Source organism: Pagrus pagrus (assembly GCF_965226575.1).
Source record: "Pagrus pagrus genome assembly, chromosome: 17".
NCBI classification, from domain to species: Eukaryota; Metazoa; Chordata; class Actinopteri; order Spariformes; family Sparidae; genus Pagrus; species Pagrus pagrus.
In genome coordinates, this window is record NC_140201.1 from 18,604,268 (window position 1) to 18,619,061 (window position 14,794).

The 14,794-nt window shown below is 43.5% G+C and overlaps 1 protein-coding gene across 16 annotated transcripts in view; it reads left to right on the top strand.

The window, feature by feature from the left end:
* The window catches only part of adgrb2 (adhesion G protein-coupled receptor B2), a 222,335-nt gene that overhangs the window by 182,557 nt on the left and 24,984 nt on the right, over positions 1-14,794 (top strand). For 8 of the 16 annotated variants that reach the window (XM_084379370.1, XM_084379369.1, XM_084379373.1 and 5 more), the window contains exons 22-28: positions 1,494-1,579; positions 3,439-3,537; positions 6,226-6,325; positions 7,754-7,825; positions 10,039-10,131; positions 11,311-11,583; positions 14,386-14,425. In XM_084379370.1, coding sequence (XP_084235496.1) covers positions 1,494-1,579; positions 3,439-3,537; positions 6,226-6,325; positions 7,754-7,825; positions 10,039-10,131; positions 11,311-11,583; positions 14,386-14,425 — 763 coding nt within the window. The remainder of the gene's footprint in view (positions 1-1,493; positions 1,580-3,438; positions 3,538-6,225; positions 6,326-7,753; positions 7,826-10,038; positions 10,132-11,310; positions 11,584-14,385; positions 14,426-14,794) is intronic. The other 8 variants (XM_084379363.1, XM_084379361.1, XM_084379359.1 and 5 more) reach the window with 4 other exon arrangements.

The window sequence follows — 14,794 nt, forward strand, 5'->3', positions numbered from 1 at the left end:
TAAAAATAAGCAGCTCTCGGTGACAGATAAAGGAAGGGATCCAGGCAGACATTCAGTGTAGGTGATAAGGTAGATAATATAGGTATGTACTGGAGCATGAATGTCATTTGTTGCACTTCTCCGCTGGCATCAGAACGCGGACAGATGAATAACAACACAGAGGCTCTGCGGAGAAACCCACAGAGGGTGGAAGAAAAAGCACGGATGAATGTCGGAAATCAGGATTAGAAGGAACATGTCGCCAGAATAGAAAATCTCCCATATGGGCAGGAATTCAGAGTGGAAGGTCTACATGTGGCAAAGCCTTGGCTCAGATCTGTGTGTGCATGTGTGTGTCACTGGGACACTATAGCCAGATGTTTGGCAGGCTTAGCTATGGGCTCCTCATTAGTAAGAGAAGCCAAGATAAAAAGCAAGCAGTGTTTTTTTTTTTTTCCTATTTTTTTAAGGCACTGACCACAAATAGAAAAAGGAAAACTGTGTGGTGACCTTCATATCAATGAATTTAAGAAAAAAAAAAGAGTTTATAACAACAAGTACAACTAATGGCCCTGACTCAGGTCCAGCACTCCATCAACTTAAACTACTTTGCAGAGTTTTTGACCACTAGTAGGCTTTTAAACCCATTTTTGAAGCAAAGCGATGCACAATCGGCTGCCGGATCCAAACTCTCATCGACAGCGGGTGACAAGCAGCATTGTGCCAGCAGAAGCAGTGAAGACGAAGACTGACGATGGATGTGCATCTAAAATGTTTCCAAATGTTTTATAAGCAAAGAAATATATTCAACATGTTTGTTAGAACTCAAGGATACACACAGTAGGATTTGGTGACAATGTAACCATGACTTTGTTCGTATAAAAGCAAACTTCACAGAGCACCTTTAAAGTTGGCCCAGTTTCTCTCCATGACACTTTGCTCAGAATCGCCGCCAGTGGCCGGAGGCAATTCTGCAACAATCAGAGGAATCTGAGGAGGAAAAATACTTCTAGATCCTCAAATCTAAGAGCAATTGGTGACATATAAAGTTACATGTGTATCAATGTAAGTCTTATTTTAAATGAGCCTCTATTGTCATACGATAATCACGACCAAAGATCATGGCATCGCAGATATGTGTGTAAAGTCGGGATGCTGTCGTGTAAAACGTTTCAAAATGATGTTCCACCTCCTCCTCCACATTACCTCCAGTGTCATTTTTAACGTTTTTAAAAGCTGCAAGTAATAGCTGCCTGCTAGGAAATCTGTGTGTACTTTGTGTAAAATGTGATTGAGATAAGCTGAAAACTCCTCTGCCTGGGAGCCCTGGAAGCAGAATCACTGTCACTTTCAGTCTTGAGTCTCTGGCACAATTAAAGAGTCATCCTCAATCAGCCGCAGCATTAAGAAACTAAAATATAGAAAAAGTGTTACACAGCGCATGAATTGAATCCCTGCCGGCAACCTATCTGCTGTAACAATCCTGATCAATCTCCCCTCTCCGTCTCTCTCAGGTGAATATGCTCATCGGAATCGTCGTGTTTAACAAGCTCATGTCTCGAGACGGCATCTCAGACAAGTCTAAAAAGCAGCGAGCGGGGTAAGTTGAAAACTTCCTAAACCCTTCACACAGAAATACATTAACACACACTCCCGCAAAACACACACTGCTTACTCATCCATCCACTCCATTCTTGGTGGAAACCGATGACAAATTTGCCGCATTAGATGCATTTTACCCTCTGTCAGACACAAACTCGGGGAGACAACATGTTCACGGCAACTAACTCGAGCCGCTTTCAGGGGTCTCTGAACACACACCTACTTGTGCACCTGTGCCTCCGGTAAAAACGATCAAAAACTACAATTCAATTTTAGCGACGAAATGACAAAGACATCTGTTATGTCGCCCTGTGAAATCTATCCGCACTTCAGTTACAGTTTCCATCTAGTTACCTCAGTCTTATGTGACATAGATGGATACGGCTGATGTGAAAATCAATGGCAGATGGAATCCTAATTACATATTGTAAACACCGGGATTATGTGGATGGAAATCTTATGCACTATTGAAATCCTGTTAGATTTCTATCTGTTCTTCCCCCAGACAAACATGCACACACGATATGTAGTATGCAAACATAACAGACATGCATGCATATGCATCCGCCGACATCATTACTTCTGTTAACGCAGTTATTGGCGCTTGTTCATCATCATCTTTACTAATCCTGTGCGTGGAGGTTTCCTCAGCTCTCGCAGCCAAATCCATGTTTTCCATTTCCATACCTATTGATTCCATTGTTTTCTCTCTCTCCCTCCCTTACACTCTTCTGTCTCTCGCTCATTTCATTTCCTCAGACGTCTACCTCCCGCGCGAATTGAAATTGATCATTTGTGTATCGCTGCAAGGGTTAACCCAGGTACAGATTGGCTCTCCGGGGGGGCGATTAGCTCTTGTTACTTGGTGATGCAACTGAGATTAAATCGGCTGATGTGTGCAAACACACCCACGCACACACGCAAACAGATGTACCCTTCTTTGTTACAGGCAAAGCTCTTAGTCTTCTCCGAGACTTAAGCACATTTCCTCCCGGATTCTCAGAAGTGTTTCGAAAGCACACACGTATCGGAGCGCTCCTGCACACAGCGGTCGGTAGTGTTGCTAACAGGACAGGCTGTCATTAGCATAATGTATTTCCTTATGAAGCCGTGGGGATGTGGCTGGCGCTAAGGCAATGAGCTGTGATGGGACGCTAATGTAGCATAGCCCGCGCATGGCCCCATCATTCTCCACTTGCAATATATATATATATATATATATATATACACACACACACACACGCACTGTTTCTCTCCATATGAGTAGTCAACTGTAAGTAAACAACCAAAGGAGTCTTTTTCTTCCTTTACACCCCCATAAAGCTTCATTGTGCACGGTCACACAGACACAAAAATAACACACACAAACACACACACACACACACACCTCCATTACACTTGCAGTGCATTAAGATGGTTTTTGTATTTCCTGTCTGTGTCACTGTGATCTGTTAATCCACATGACTCTGCTGTAACATTACAATGTCCGTCTCTCACATTCTCTCTACTTACTCTGGATCAATCTTTGTATTCTGACTGTTATTCATTGCTGCTACTTTTTCGAGATCTGGTTTTAATTTGCCTTTCTTTCTTTTCTCCCCCTCCCCCCCACCCCTTTTTTCTTTTCCCCTCCCTCTCTTTGTTGTGTCCACTTCTTCTTTTTTTTTTTTCTTTTCCTTTGGTTCTTCTTTTGCAACTGTGACACCTGCACACTCACCTGTTGCCATCACTGGAACATGTGTTTCCACCACATCCCCCCACTCCCCCCTTCCTCCTCCCCACATGTGTATATCTGTGTGTGTGTGTGTGTGTGTGTGTGTGTGTGTGTGTACGTGTGTGTGTTCACATGTCCTAAAGTGTCCCAGCGGAGGCGCGTAGCCGACTGCTCCTGAAATGCTCCAAGTGTGGCGTGATCTCGAGCACCGCTATGTCCAGCGCGACTGCCAGCAGCGCCATGTTAGTCCATCTTCATCTTTCTGTCTCTCTCTTTCTGTCTCTTACTCTCCGCCATCCTCTCTCCATCTTCCTCACTCTCTCTCTCTCTCTCGCTCCTCCATCCTTTTAATCTCTGGCTGTCGGTAATGATGCAGGACGACACTCTGACTCGTCTGGATACAAAAACAAACTAATGAAAGGGAAAAAAAACACCTGCGCTGCAAGTCGCCACTATTTAATGAGAACATGTTTTGATCCAAAGCGTATTTTCCTCCGGTCACACTGAACAAACCTGACCTGTGTCAAACAGTATTTGTGCATCATTTCTTCGAGTTTGTTTTTACCTTGTTTGTAGTGCAGTATTGCAGAGGCTTAACACATCAGGGCAGTGTAGTGTTGGTAATACATTACTGTAATTGTCTAAACGTTTTCACTCTCATTATTTCATCTTATGAGGTGAGCTATCATCTCGGTTCCACCACCTTTAACTGGCGATTGCAGTAATTGCATCATATTTCAAATGGAGTTCTCGAAAAAGTGGCAGAGCATAAAAGACAGCTAACAAACAACATTGCATACATTCTGAAGCTGCAGATATTTAAAATGTCTCTGTTTCAAGCATTTTCACTACAAGTCTCGACGAAGAAATGCATTTCCTGATTGTTCGACATTCAGTGAAAATAGTTTTATAATGTCTTTTGTGGCTCTGGAAGGAGAAAACAATTACAGTGACATTGTATCTCAACTCGAGCTCGGAGACTACAGTCTCAGTGAGTTGCATTCTGGGAAATGCAAGTCATTTAGTGTTTTTGGAACTTTTAGTCACACAGTACGGACAAAAAAGTCAGAAAATCTAATTCAGCTTCTCACAAAATTCCCAAATTTCTGCATGCACAATACAAAATTACTTATTTTTTCTACATTTTTTCTTATCAGCAAACATGCACAATAGTCAAATAATGCAACAAAAGCCTCATTAGAGTTAATTTAGGATCACATTAGGTATCCTTAAAACTCAAAAGAGATAGATGTAATGCAATTCTGTGTAAATCCAACATCATTTTCTGTGTGTGATACGTTACTCTCTGATCTTCGTATCTGACAATCTCCCCACCAGCATCTCCTACTGAGTGCTGACATTATAGAGAGCGTAACAAGAACGAGACCAAAGACCAGTTTCTTTTTTTAAGACTGGATATTTGTTCTCAGAGTAAGAGGTGCGTTGTCATGGTTTCACGCTCACTGCAGCCGGTCTGTTAATGAAAGACCCTCCTCCCGTTTTACTGTTGCAAACAACCCTGCGTATATTTAACAGCATCCTTGTGCAAATCATCCATCATGGCTCTGTGTTTGTTTTGGAAGAGCACTCTGTTTAAAGCGGCGGCTCTGCTCTTAGTTGTGTCGTCGCATGATTGGACGCCATGATTGGATGCTAATGGGATGAGATTGCCTATTTGCAGAAACAAGTTTGTATCAGTTTTCTTGTTGTCACTTCGAACACACAGGGTCATTATTGACTTCTTTTCCACACAGCTCTGCTGATCTCCAACTCTGCTGAATACATATAGAGTCTATTATTAGATGAGGCCATTTATATTACATTACCGCTCTCTTTCTCGCTGCGTGCAGAATACTATTTTCTCGGAAGGTCCTTCAAATAATCTTCTTACAGAAATCCTTAGTGGAAAGCCATAATCAAACAGTCTGTGCTGTATAATTTCTGTATTATTTACTGAAGTAGAACATGTTGCTAGTATTACTCCATTCTCTGTAGCAGTATGATATAGTGAGCCGGTCTATTTGTGTCCTGATAAAGCTTTAGAGACTTGGGAATTTATTTCCCAACGATAATGAGACATTTAAAAATTGTCACAAAGCAGTTCCAAGCTTTCCACGCATTTCTTTTCTCCCAAATGACTTTACAGCACTTTGAAATATAACAGCTTATTAAAAAACACTTATTATGTAATGACGAGGTACACTTGCAGCGTTAGAGTGTGTCTTTTCACACTGAATGTAGGCCGTCACTGCACTGACACATATTGTGGGATTAAAACCACAGTCCAGTACAGCTGGAAACCTTCACACCTTGACAAGGCGTAGCGTAGCTTTGGCTTTATTGCTCCATATTCTCTTTTATTCCTCGCCTTCGGACAGGCACCTCGGAAGGGACGTGCGTATTTCTCAGCGTAGCTAGACAGAGCTGTCCGTCTGTGAGACTGACGTTTATAAAACCATGGATATGAGCTCAAACAGCATGAACATTTTAAATTGCTGTCTGATTCCACAGAGTTGCAGATACACACACACACACTTACTCCTCAGAGCCCCCCTTGTCAGGACTTGTCAATGGCCTGTCGTCCACCCTCTGCCTATATTGTCTCGCAGTCCACCAGCGTAACACTTAGTGTGCATCAACCATGTAATTGCGAGCGATCGTCAGTCTCATAACTATCTACATGATTACACATCATCTTCCACATCCCAGTGAGAATATTAAGTCTGATAGCAACCTCAGTGTGCCAATCAGCTTCAGATTACCCACCGCCGAACCTATGACTGATCTGTGTGTGTGTGTGTCTGAGAGAGAGAAGTGGAGTTATGTGACTCACCAGAGCTGGCTGGTCTGGTTTGAGACTGAACCCCTTGTTCCTTCTCCTCTCCCCCTCCTCGCCTCTCTCTGTCTCTCTCTCTCTCTCTCTCTGACAGGGCCTCTCTGTGGAGTTCCTGCGTGGTTCTTCCTCTGTTAGCATTGACCTGGATGTCAGCAGTGTTGGCCATCACTGACCGGCGCTCCACACTCTTCCAGGTGATGTATATCACAACACCAGCTCATGCTCACATAGCGTAACTCACACACATACACCTGCGACGGCTGTGGAGAAGCAGTTTTAAAGTGATGCAGGCCAGAGGGAATGCTCGTCGTCGGTGGGAAAATATTACAACACATCCTAAAGCAAAATGTTTTGTCCCTGTCATGTTAAAGTTTCAGTCACTCAGTCTAAAACGTGTGACCTCTGATGTTAAACCATACTTCTGTTAACTTCAGGGAGCCTCTAGACACTTGACACATTTGGCTATAAAGACAAAAGATTAAGTCAGACTATAGCATGAGTACATAGGGAATAGGCCAAAGGAAAAGTAGAATAAACATTAAAAAGTATTCAAGAAAGAACAATACACAATTCCCACTGTGTCAGGATCATGAGCAGAAATGCTGTCTGAGGGAAAGTATGAGTGACTGCGATGATTTATTATGAATAAACATGACTTGGCTGACTCATTTCATTCCCATATCAGTGTTTCTCTAATGATCACTGAGTCATTTCACCAGAGCATTACAGTAATACACCATATTATAACACTGAGGCTTTCAAAGTGGCTGGGGGACTCTTCATGGGATGCCTTCAAGACAGTTGAAGCGTGCCGTAGGATTTCTTTTATTATAATCATAATTTTACTGAGAATTTTTACCCAAGAAAACAAGGAAACTTTCATATTAACTGCATTTTTATCGTACCTTTTCAAATGTGTCAAAACAAAAAAGGCCTATAAACACCAAAATCATCATATCAAGCTAAATGCTCACATTTACAATTACACCACAGCTAAGAATAGTGATTACATCTCACAGTCACTGGTTGTCATGGTAGCGTAACATGCTCTCTGGCTCTCGAGTTTTTCAAGGTGCACAGAAGTCAGAAATAGCGACTGCCGGAGCAGTGACGGAAAGATGTGACACTGTAAACAGAGCTCAAAGAGATGTTGACACATCTCAGCCCTCGACGCAGTTTTAGACAACTGAACCTTCCGGCCAAAAGAACTAGAATCAGTGGGTACGATGTCAGAAGCCGTAAGCTTACAGCTTTTTTTCATGGCATGGAGAGGTTAGCTCTGCCACACCAAACCGCCTCTGATGCTGGGAAAAACTGTCAAACGGTGCCAAGTAAGCTCCATAAAGATCTTAAGAGGATCTTGAGATGAACTTGCATATTTTAGAAAGAGGTAGGCTGAATGCAAAAACAGAATTAATCCAATCATGCATGTGTGCATATTTCTGTCCTTTGTTTGAGTTCAATATTCAACATTAAAGAGCTGACTCCTCTTTTTGATTGATACATTTACTGGCATGTGTGTCTACAGGGGTGTGTTGCGTATGCGAAGGGGTGCCTTTAATTCAAAAAGGTTTGGGAACCTGTGCAATAAGTAACAGACAAATGTTTCCTGTCTCCTCCAGGTCCTCTTTGCCGTCTTCGACTCCGTCCAAGGTTTTGTCATCATCACCGTCCACTGCGCGATGCGCCGAGAGGTGAGTCGAGCTCTCTCCTCCTGCTAAGCAGCCCTGCGGACACTTTGAGTAGATACATTTCTAATTCAGCACCGCACGGTGACCTCAGCGACAATCACTCCCTGCGACAGGTGGGGTTCACGTTCGCAAATGTCACGTTAGCTTCCGGGTCAGTTGGAAGTCACGGCAGAACACAAGCGGATCAGACATGAGGAGGATTAGCATGGTATTTATGTTCTATGTTGCAGCGCTGCTTCTTCATAATGCAGTATGATAGTGCGGTATTGTCCGTCTGATCCAAGGCTGCTTTAAGGAGCTTACTAAGATTCTGTGTGGAATTAGATGATAAGTCCCTAACTAATACCCCCTAGTGCCTATTTGCCAGAGGCTTTGCTGTGCCCCCCAGGGATGCTGAATTTAAACTCATTGTGCACACACGTATTCATGCCCTTGAGACAGACACGCCGACACACACACACACTCAATTTGGTGTCAGCCAGCTCTCAATTAATGGATACACAATGTCATCAGTTTTCCATGACTGTAAAAGTCTCCACACACAGCTTTGCCTATATCCAACAGATCATTATGATACTGAATGAACCGCATGGTGTAAGTGAATTTTTTAAATGCTTGGAATGCTGAGCTGTATTAAATCAATATCACAAAAGCTGCAGGGATCAGGGTACAGTAAATCCAGGAATTATTTATTTTAAATGTATGAAAATCCCCCGCGAGTATAAATCCCTCGTAGCTGCAGAACAATAGGCGGAGGGGAGTGCCACACCAAAAGGAGGCGGGGGGGGGGGAGGAGAGCAACAATGAAAAAGCATTACAGTGCAAAACAAGAGAGGAGGCAGTACAAAGTGTGATATTAAGTGCAGACACAGAACGTACCGGCGAGCCTAGCCCCGTGTAGCGCTCACAGATTGAGCCCGCAGCTCGCGCCGTGCGGCAGAGAATGAAAGGACGGCGGTGGCGCGGGCGACCTGCTGAGATCAGTGGCGCTGAGAACATGTGCGACGTTAGAGGTGGTGTGATTAGGAGGCTGCAGGAGAGGAAGGCGAGGAAGGGAGAGGCGCGAGGGAAAGGTGTATTGCGAGAAGAACTTTGTTAAGCGAGTCGAGAGGGAGGAAGAGAAAAAAATGCATGCGGAGATCAGTGTGTGGGGGGGAGGGAATCGTGATTCAAGAGCGAAGCAGGGGATGATAGTAGGGGAGGAGGAAGTAGAGAGGAAGGTGGAGAAGGAGGTATGGACCCATAGAGGGGCTCTTCACTTTGAAGTCAGAACGAGCTGCATTGGGTGCCAATACACACACACACACACACACACACACACACACACACACACACACAGAATGTGGAACAAATGCCACTGAGGATGAGAATGGACAGGAAGAGAAGAGACGGACGGAAGGAAACAATGGAGGCAATACCCTAACCCATGCAGTATTAATCAGACATGGATGCTACTCAAGTTCACTCCATTTGTAGCAGCACTCACACACACACACACACACACACACACGGATAAGACCACCCAGCGAGAGTGAAGACGCTCCCGTTCGCTCCTGCACCGCTTCTTAAACAAGCACTCTTGTATCCACCCATGAGATTCTTATGGGATTTGACAGCAGCAACATTGAGAAATGATGTTGCTCCTCAGCCAGTAACCAGGCTATCTATAATACAGAGCCTTATGGGGGGGAAAGAATCTCAGAGTCGACTGTGAAACATAATACACGGGGATCCATTTGATTTGAGCCGTGTTACAAGCACCAGTTCTTTGACAGCGAGCTCATGGTGTGTTTGCTTAGTATGTGGGAGGATAAAGAAAAACAGTATGACACTGGAGGAGGCCCAGGGGTTAGAGCATCTATATGTCGCCGCTGTTGGTTTTAATTAGGCTCAAATAGGCCACTTTGAAGAACTGCTGTGCGTTTTCAGCACCACTCCACTGACTGTTACATAAGCCACAAGCCGAGCCACTTTCTGAAGAATATAGCTGTTTCCGTTTGCCATTTTCATGTAATTTAGTATTCACTGAACATCTGTCATTGCAGTGATAAAGATGAAGAATATAAAATGTCTGAGGAGTGAGTTCCCCACGCTCCAACATTTGCCGAACTTACTCAAGTAAAAAGTTCCTCCACTAACTTCTTTCCTCTGCATCTTCCCTTCGCCGTTCCTTCCCACTTTCCCTCCTCTACCCGTCCCCTATTCCCCGTCTTCAGGTGCAGGATGCGGTGCGCTGTCGGATGGGGGGATGTAAAGACGACAGCGAAAACTCACCAGACTCCTGCAAGAATGGACAGGTGCAGATCATGGTGAATAGCATTCCATTTCATCCCACATTGCGACATTAACCAGACTTCAACTCTCAGCAATAGCGAGAAGCATGATTGCCATTATTGAAGTGCTCAACCTTCCCTTAACCATGTTTTTTCCTGGACAATAACTCATTGTTCTTGCATCAGGCATTTTCATATTTTATTTCCCATTAAATGTTTGACTCCCAGCCTTCAAACTACCTTCCTATACTGACATAAAAGGCCGACAACAAATTTCTGAAATCCTGCTGAAGCTAACATCAATGCACTTTTGACATTGTCCTTGTCAGTACTTATTTAAGCCAAAATGATGTATGTTGCCCATAGCATTGCATGTATAACCAAAACAGACAATTCAGCACTATTATTTACTTTTGACCTAAACTTCTTCATCTTTCTTTGAAGAGCGCAGAGCTCCCGTAAAGGTTATTGTATGTGTTCCAAATGTGGCTAATAGTGTGATAAATCATAGGGACTTGAACTGCCTTGCCAATGTCAGCACGGTCACACTGCTACTACGAGAGCACGAGCGACTCTCGCAGCGCCGCTCTCTTTATTTCTCCCTCAGACCTGTTTGCGGTAACGATTATGGGCTCCTGAACGCCCCTCTGAGGTTATCATGATTAAACTTCGGAGCCATCATTCTGCTCAGGGAACCCATAATGACACATTCTGTGTCTCTCTTTTCATAACCGAGAGGACCATTCACAGTCTAACTGTGCTTCTTAAATTTTTGTTTAAATGTATTGTTATCATACACACAGCTGGCGGTCGGGCTGGTTGCTATGCCAACTATTGCTTTATTAAATATGACAGCTGGTGAACCTTGAAGTTTCCTCCAGTTTTTCAGACTAAATGTGCATGACTTTGAAGAGATCTTCTCAGGCAGCACATATGCGTGGAGAGCTGCTGTTTGGAAGAACAAATACCCTTGAGAACACTGATTGTGATGGATAATTTGGTGAAGCAGCCACCAGTTATATCAGCATCATAATTACAGTGACTTCATCCTCTCAGATGTGCTTGCACATTCCTCTTATCACACAGGAAGTCTCAGTAGATTGTCGTCATAAAGATGTAGACCTTCTTAAAAAAAAAGAAAAGACTTTATTTCCCTCCCTCTTCATTTATTTCCATTACACCCTTTTGTTTTCCATTACTCTTTTATACCATCAGAAGTGTCCAAGCATGAGCCAATGCGGGCAGCAGCCTGGCTCTCTGCACTATGGCACATCCCCGTGCCTGACGGGCGGCCACCCGCAGACGTTCCCACGGACGTGCCACCAGGCATGCCAGCAGGGCCATTACCACAGTCTGCCCCGCAGCAACCACAACCACGGGCTAGAGCACAGCCACGCCCTCAGCCACGCGCATGAGCATAACCCCATCGTCAACAACGCTCATAACCATAACCACGTCCACAACCACAACCACATCAGCAGCCAACCAGTATGTCACCTGTAGACAAGACACAGCCAGTAGTCACTGTGAATAGCCAGGTCCGTAGATGGAGAAAGGTGCAATGTGTAAAACATCCTGTACCTTTGTAACAAATATTAAAGGAGCCGTTTGACAGTTTGAGAGATACACTTATTTGCTTGGTTGCTAAGAGATTGATACCGCTCTCATATCTGTACACTAAATGTGAAGCTACAGCCAGCAGCTTGTTAGCTTAGCCTAGCTTAAAGACTAACAACAGCTCTTATGCTCTGTTATTAACATGTTTTTCAAGAGTCAAGATTTAGTTGTCGTTTTACAGTACAAGACTGTGTATATCTTGTTTGTTTGTTTGTTTGTTTAATGTGTGCAAAAAGCAAAGTTTGACTGTGTCACATTGTTGTTATACAGAGGGTAATGTGGACTATTTCTTAGCCGGGTCACTACTCTCTGCCAGGAAATAGCCCCGTCAGAATAAATGCTGGCAATGTGCCTTTCTGCAAAACACTGATATGATGAAACTTTACATTGCTTTATGTTCAATTTTGTGTTGTGACAACGCTGTTCTTATGGTCTGGTCACATTGAGGCACAAAAACCCCTTGGTTAGGGTTAGGAAATAATAATGTTTTGTCTTAAAATTCCTGCTTTGGTCGCCTCAAAGACGGTTGGAAATTGTCCTGAAGTCTCCTTAAATATATCCAGTGGTTTCATGCTTACAAATGTTAAAATGCGGTCTTTAACTGTGGTCACTGGCTTGGCAGCCTTGTCACACTCCACCACCATCCTCTCCACCTCCTGATATGAAAGTCAGGTCATAAACATGTAATCTGAATGCGATATGATATTGTTGTTGATTGGAGAAATGTCATTAGGGTATGTATGACACATATCAGTGTTTTGCAGAAACATAAAATGTCAGCATTTAATTCTGGCAAGTGGTCTTCATAATCCCCCTGTAAAACCACAATATGTGATTTATTCGCTTTGGGTTTTATGTGGATTAAACATAAAGATATGCTCACTGAGGTTAGAGGTGCACTGGACAGAGCCAGGCTAGCTGTTTTCCCCTGTTTATAGTCTTCATGCTAAGCTAAGCCAAGCTAACCCTCCGCTGGTGGTAGCTTCTTACTTACCATACAACCATGAGAGCTGTATCAATCTCCTCATCTAAGAAACCAAATAAACATATTCCTCAAGCTGTCAAATCAGTATTTCAACCAAAATTAATCATCGTCAAATTCTGTTTTGATTACATGTTGCACCTTTTTGACATAAGTAGGAAAAGCTGTGATTTATGAATACTAACTAGTACTTTTACTGTAGCAAGATAGGCAAAAAAAAATTGTTTATTTATGACTTTGGGCATTTTTTGATTGATTGAGATGTATTTATTTTCCAGCAGTAACATCACCCAGAATGCTGCAGGATGTTTCCTCAGGAATAGGACTGTGCTTCCTCGTGATGTTTTTTTTCTTTCCCCAACAGTTGACGTTGATGACTCACTGTACTTAACCTGTGAGGCTGTTGCAGAGAAAGTGTGTTATAGTTAAAATAAAGATGATTTGTTTTTCTCCATATCGACTGAGGAGAGAGAGACACACAGAGAGAGATTTCTTTCATATCAGCATGCGTCCATTAAGTAGAGACCCATTTATGGTGCTGCGGGTGATTTGCGTACTAAGAGCTTTCCTGCTCCTCTGAGACCTTTACACATTCTCTCCTTGTCTCTTTCAGTTTATCATACCCCCCTCCTTCCTCTTCTTTTTTGCCTGTGTGTCGTGCCCAAACTGTCTAAAATCTGTAGTTTATTATCCAAACAAAGGCTTTTGTAAGTGAATCCCACCGAGGACAGGAGGAGGCTCGATCGTGGGAGAAGGGAGGACCACGACTGCATAGCAATGAGCTTCACTTTCCCGAAAGTTTAGGAAACTTGAGTGGTGGCCATTTTGGAAACACTATTCCTCATTCAACCCACCGCCGTTTGGGTCTCTGAGTGTTTTCTTTACCGCAGGGAGTCGTGCCACCCTGCACTCAAGTGAAATCTGGATCAAAGCGAATAAAAATACAACATTTGTCCTGCCCAAAATACCTTTTCTACATAAAATCTGAATAGCAGGTGCAGGCTAAAGTGGATGTTTGTGTTTCGGTCGCCAGTGTGAAAAGCATTTGTATTCCTACATTATACATTTTTTCAGCGTTGTCAGTGTTTCAGTCGCAGCGAGAGGATGGTAAAGTTTTGCTTCAACTGGCACAGCGGATAATAGTTTTGCTTCTGTGTAAATTTCTGTCCCGGTTTCCACTCACACGACAGCTGAGGTGACTGATGAGGCACGCATTAGCATTACGTACCTGGCAAAACTCCACAGTGTTCTCCCCGTCTCTTTCAAAGACTGTATTTGGATGTGCTGCTGTGAGCCGATACACATCATGAACAAAGTAGCAGCAGTGCATGCCATCACACAGACTCCTCTCTATTTTCTCTGTTCAGAATCAGAGACAGGTTTTATTTCCAAGTAGGTTTTCACATACAAGGAATTTGCTCATTTGCTTCGTTTTGTTGGTTTCGGTTTGAAAATATTTCTGGTATGACTTGAGGCTTCATTTTTTGTTTTTGCGTATAGAGGGCTTTACTAATCGACTAGGCTGTAGATCATATCCTTCTCTATAGACTCAAATTAGCATGGGAGTCATTGAATACAGCATAACCATTGGAGATCCAGTCACTCATCAGAACTTTACAGATGTGGCAACTGTAGTGACTTGTACACACTCACTGTCTTTCCTCTCTTCCCGCCCTGCCTCCCTCTCTCAGACGGATTTTGAGAAGGATGTGGACCTGGCGTGTCAAACAGGTGAGCGCTCCCTTCCGCCTGATTTCTCTTCCTCTTTCTCCCTTTGTCTCCTCCTTTGTCCAACACAGGATTAGTTTTGCAGAGAGGCAGCGGAGAGCTGTAGCATTCTCAGCTCCCCCGCCGTGCATATCGATGAAACGACGGGCGATGATGTGCTACATCCCGACGCAGTTGTGCGCAAATTATTATGCCTTATCGATCACACTGCCCAATAAGTGTTCAGCGAGCATATGTTTTGATGAGACTGTGTTTAATTGTGCATGATAATAACACTCCTCGATGTGTTCAGACCTGTTTCACTCGCTGGTGACGATGGTCTTGTGCGTGTCTGGATGTGTTGCAGATGTACCACAATCTGTTTTGTGTTGT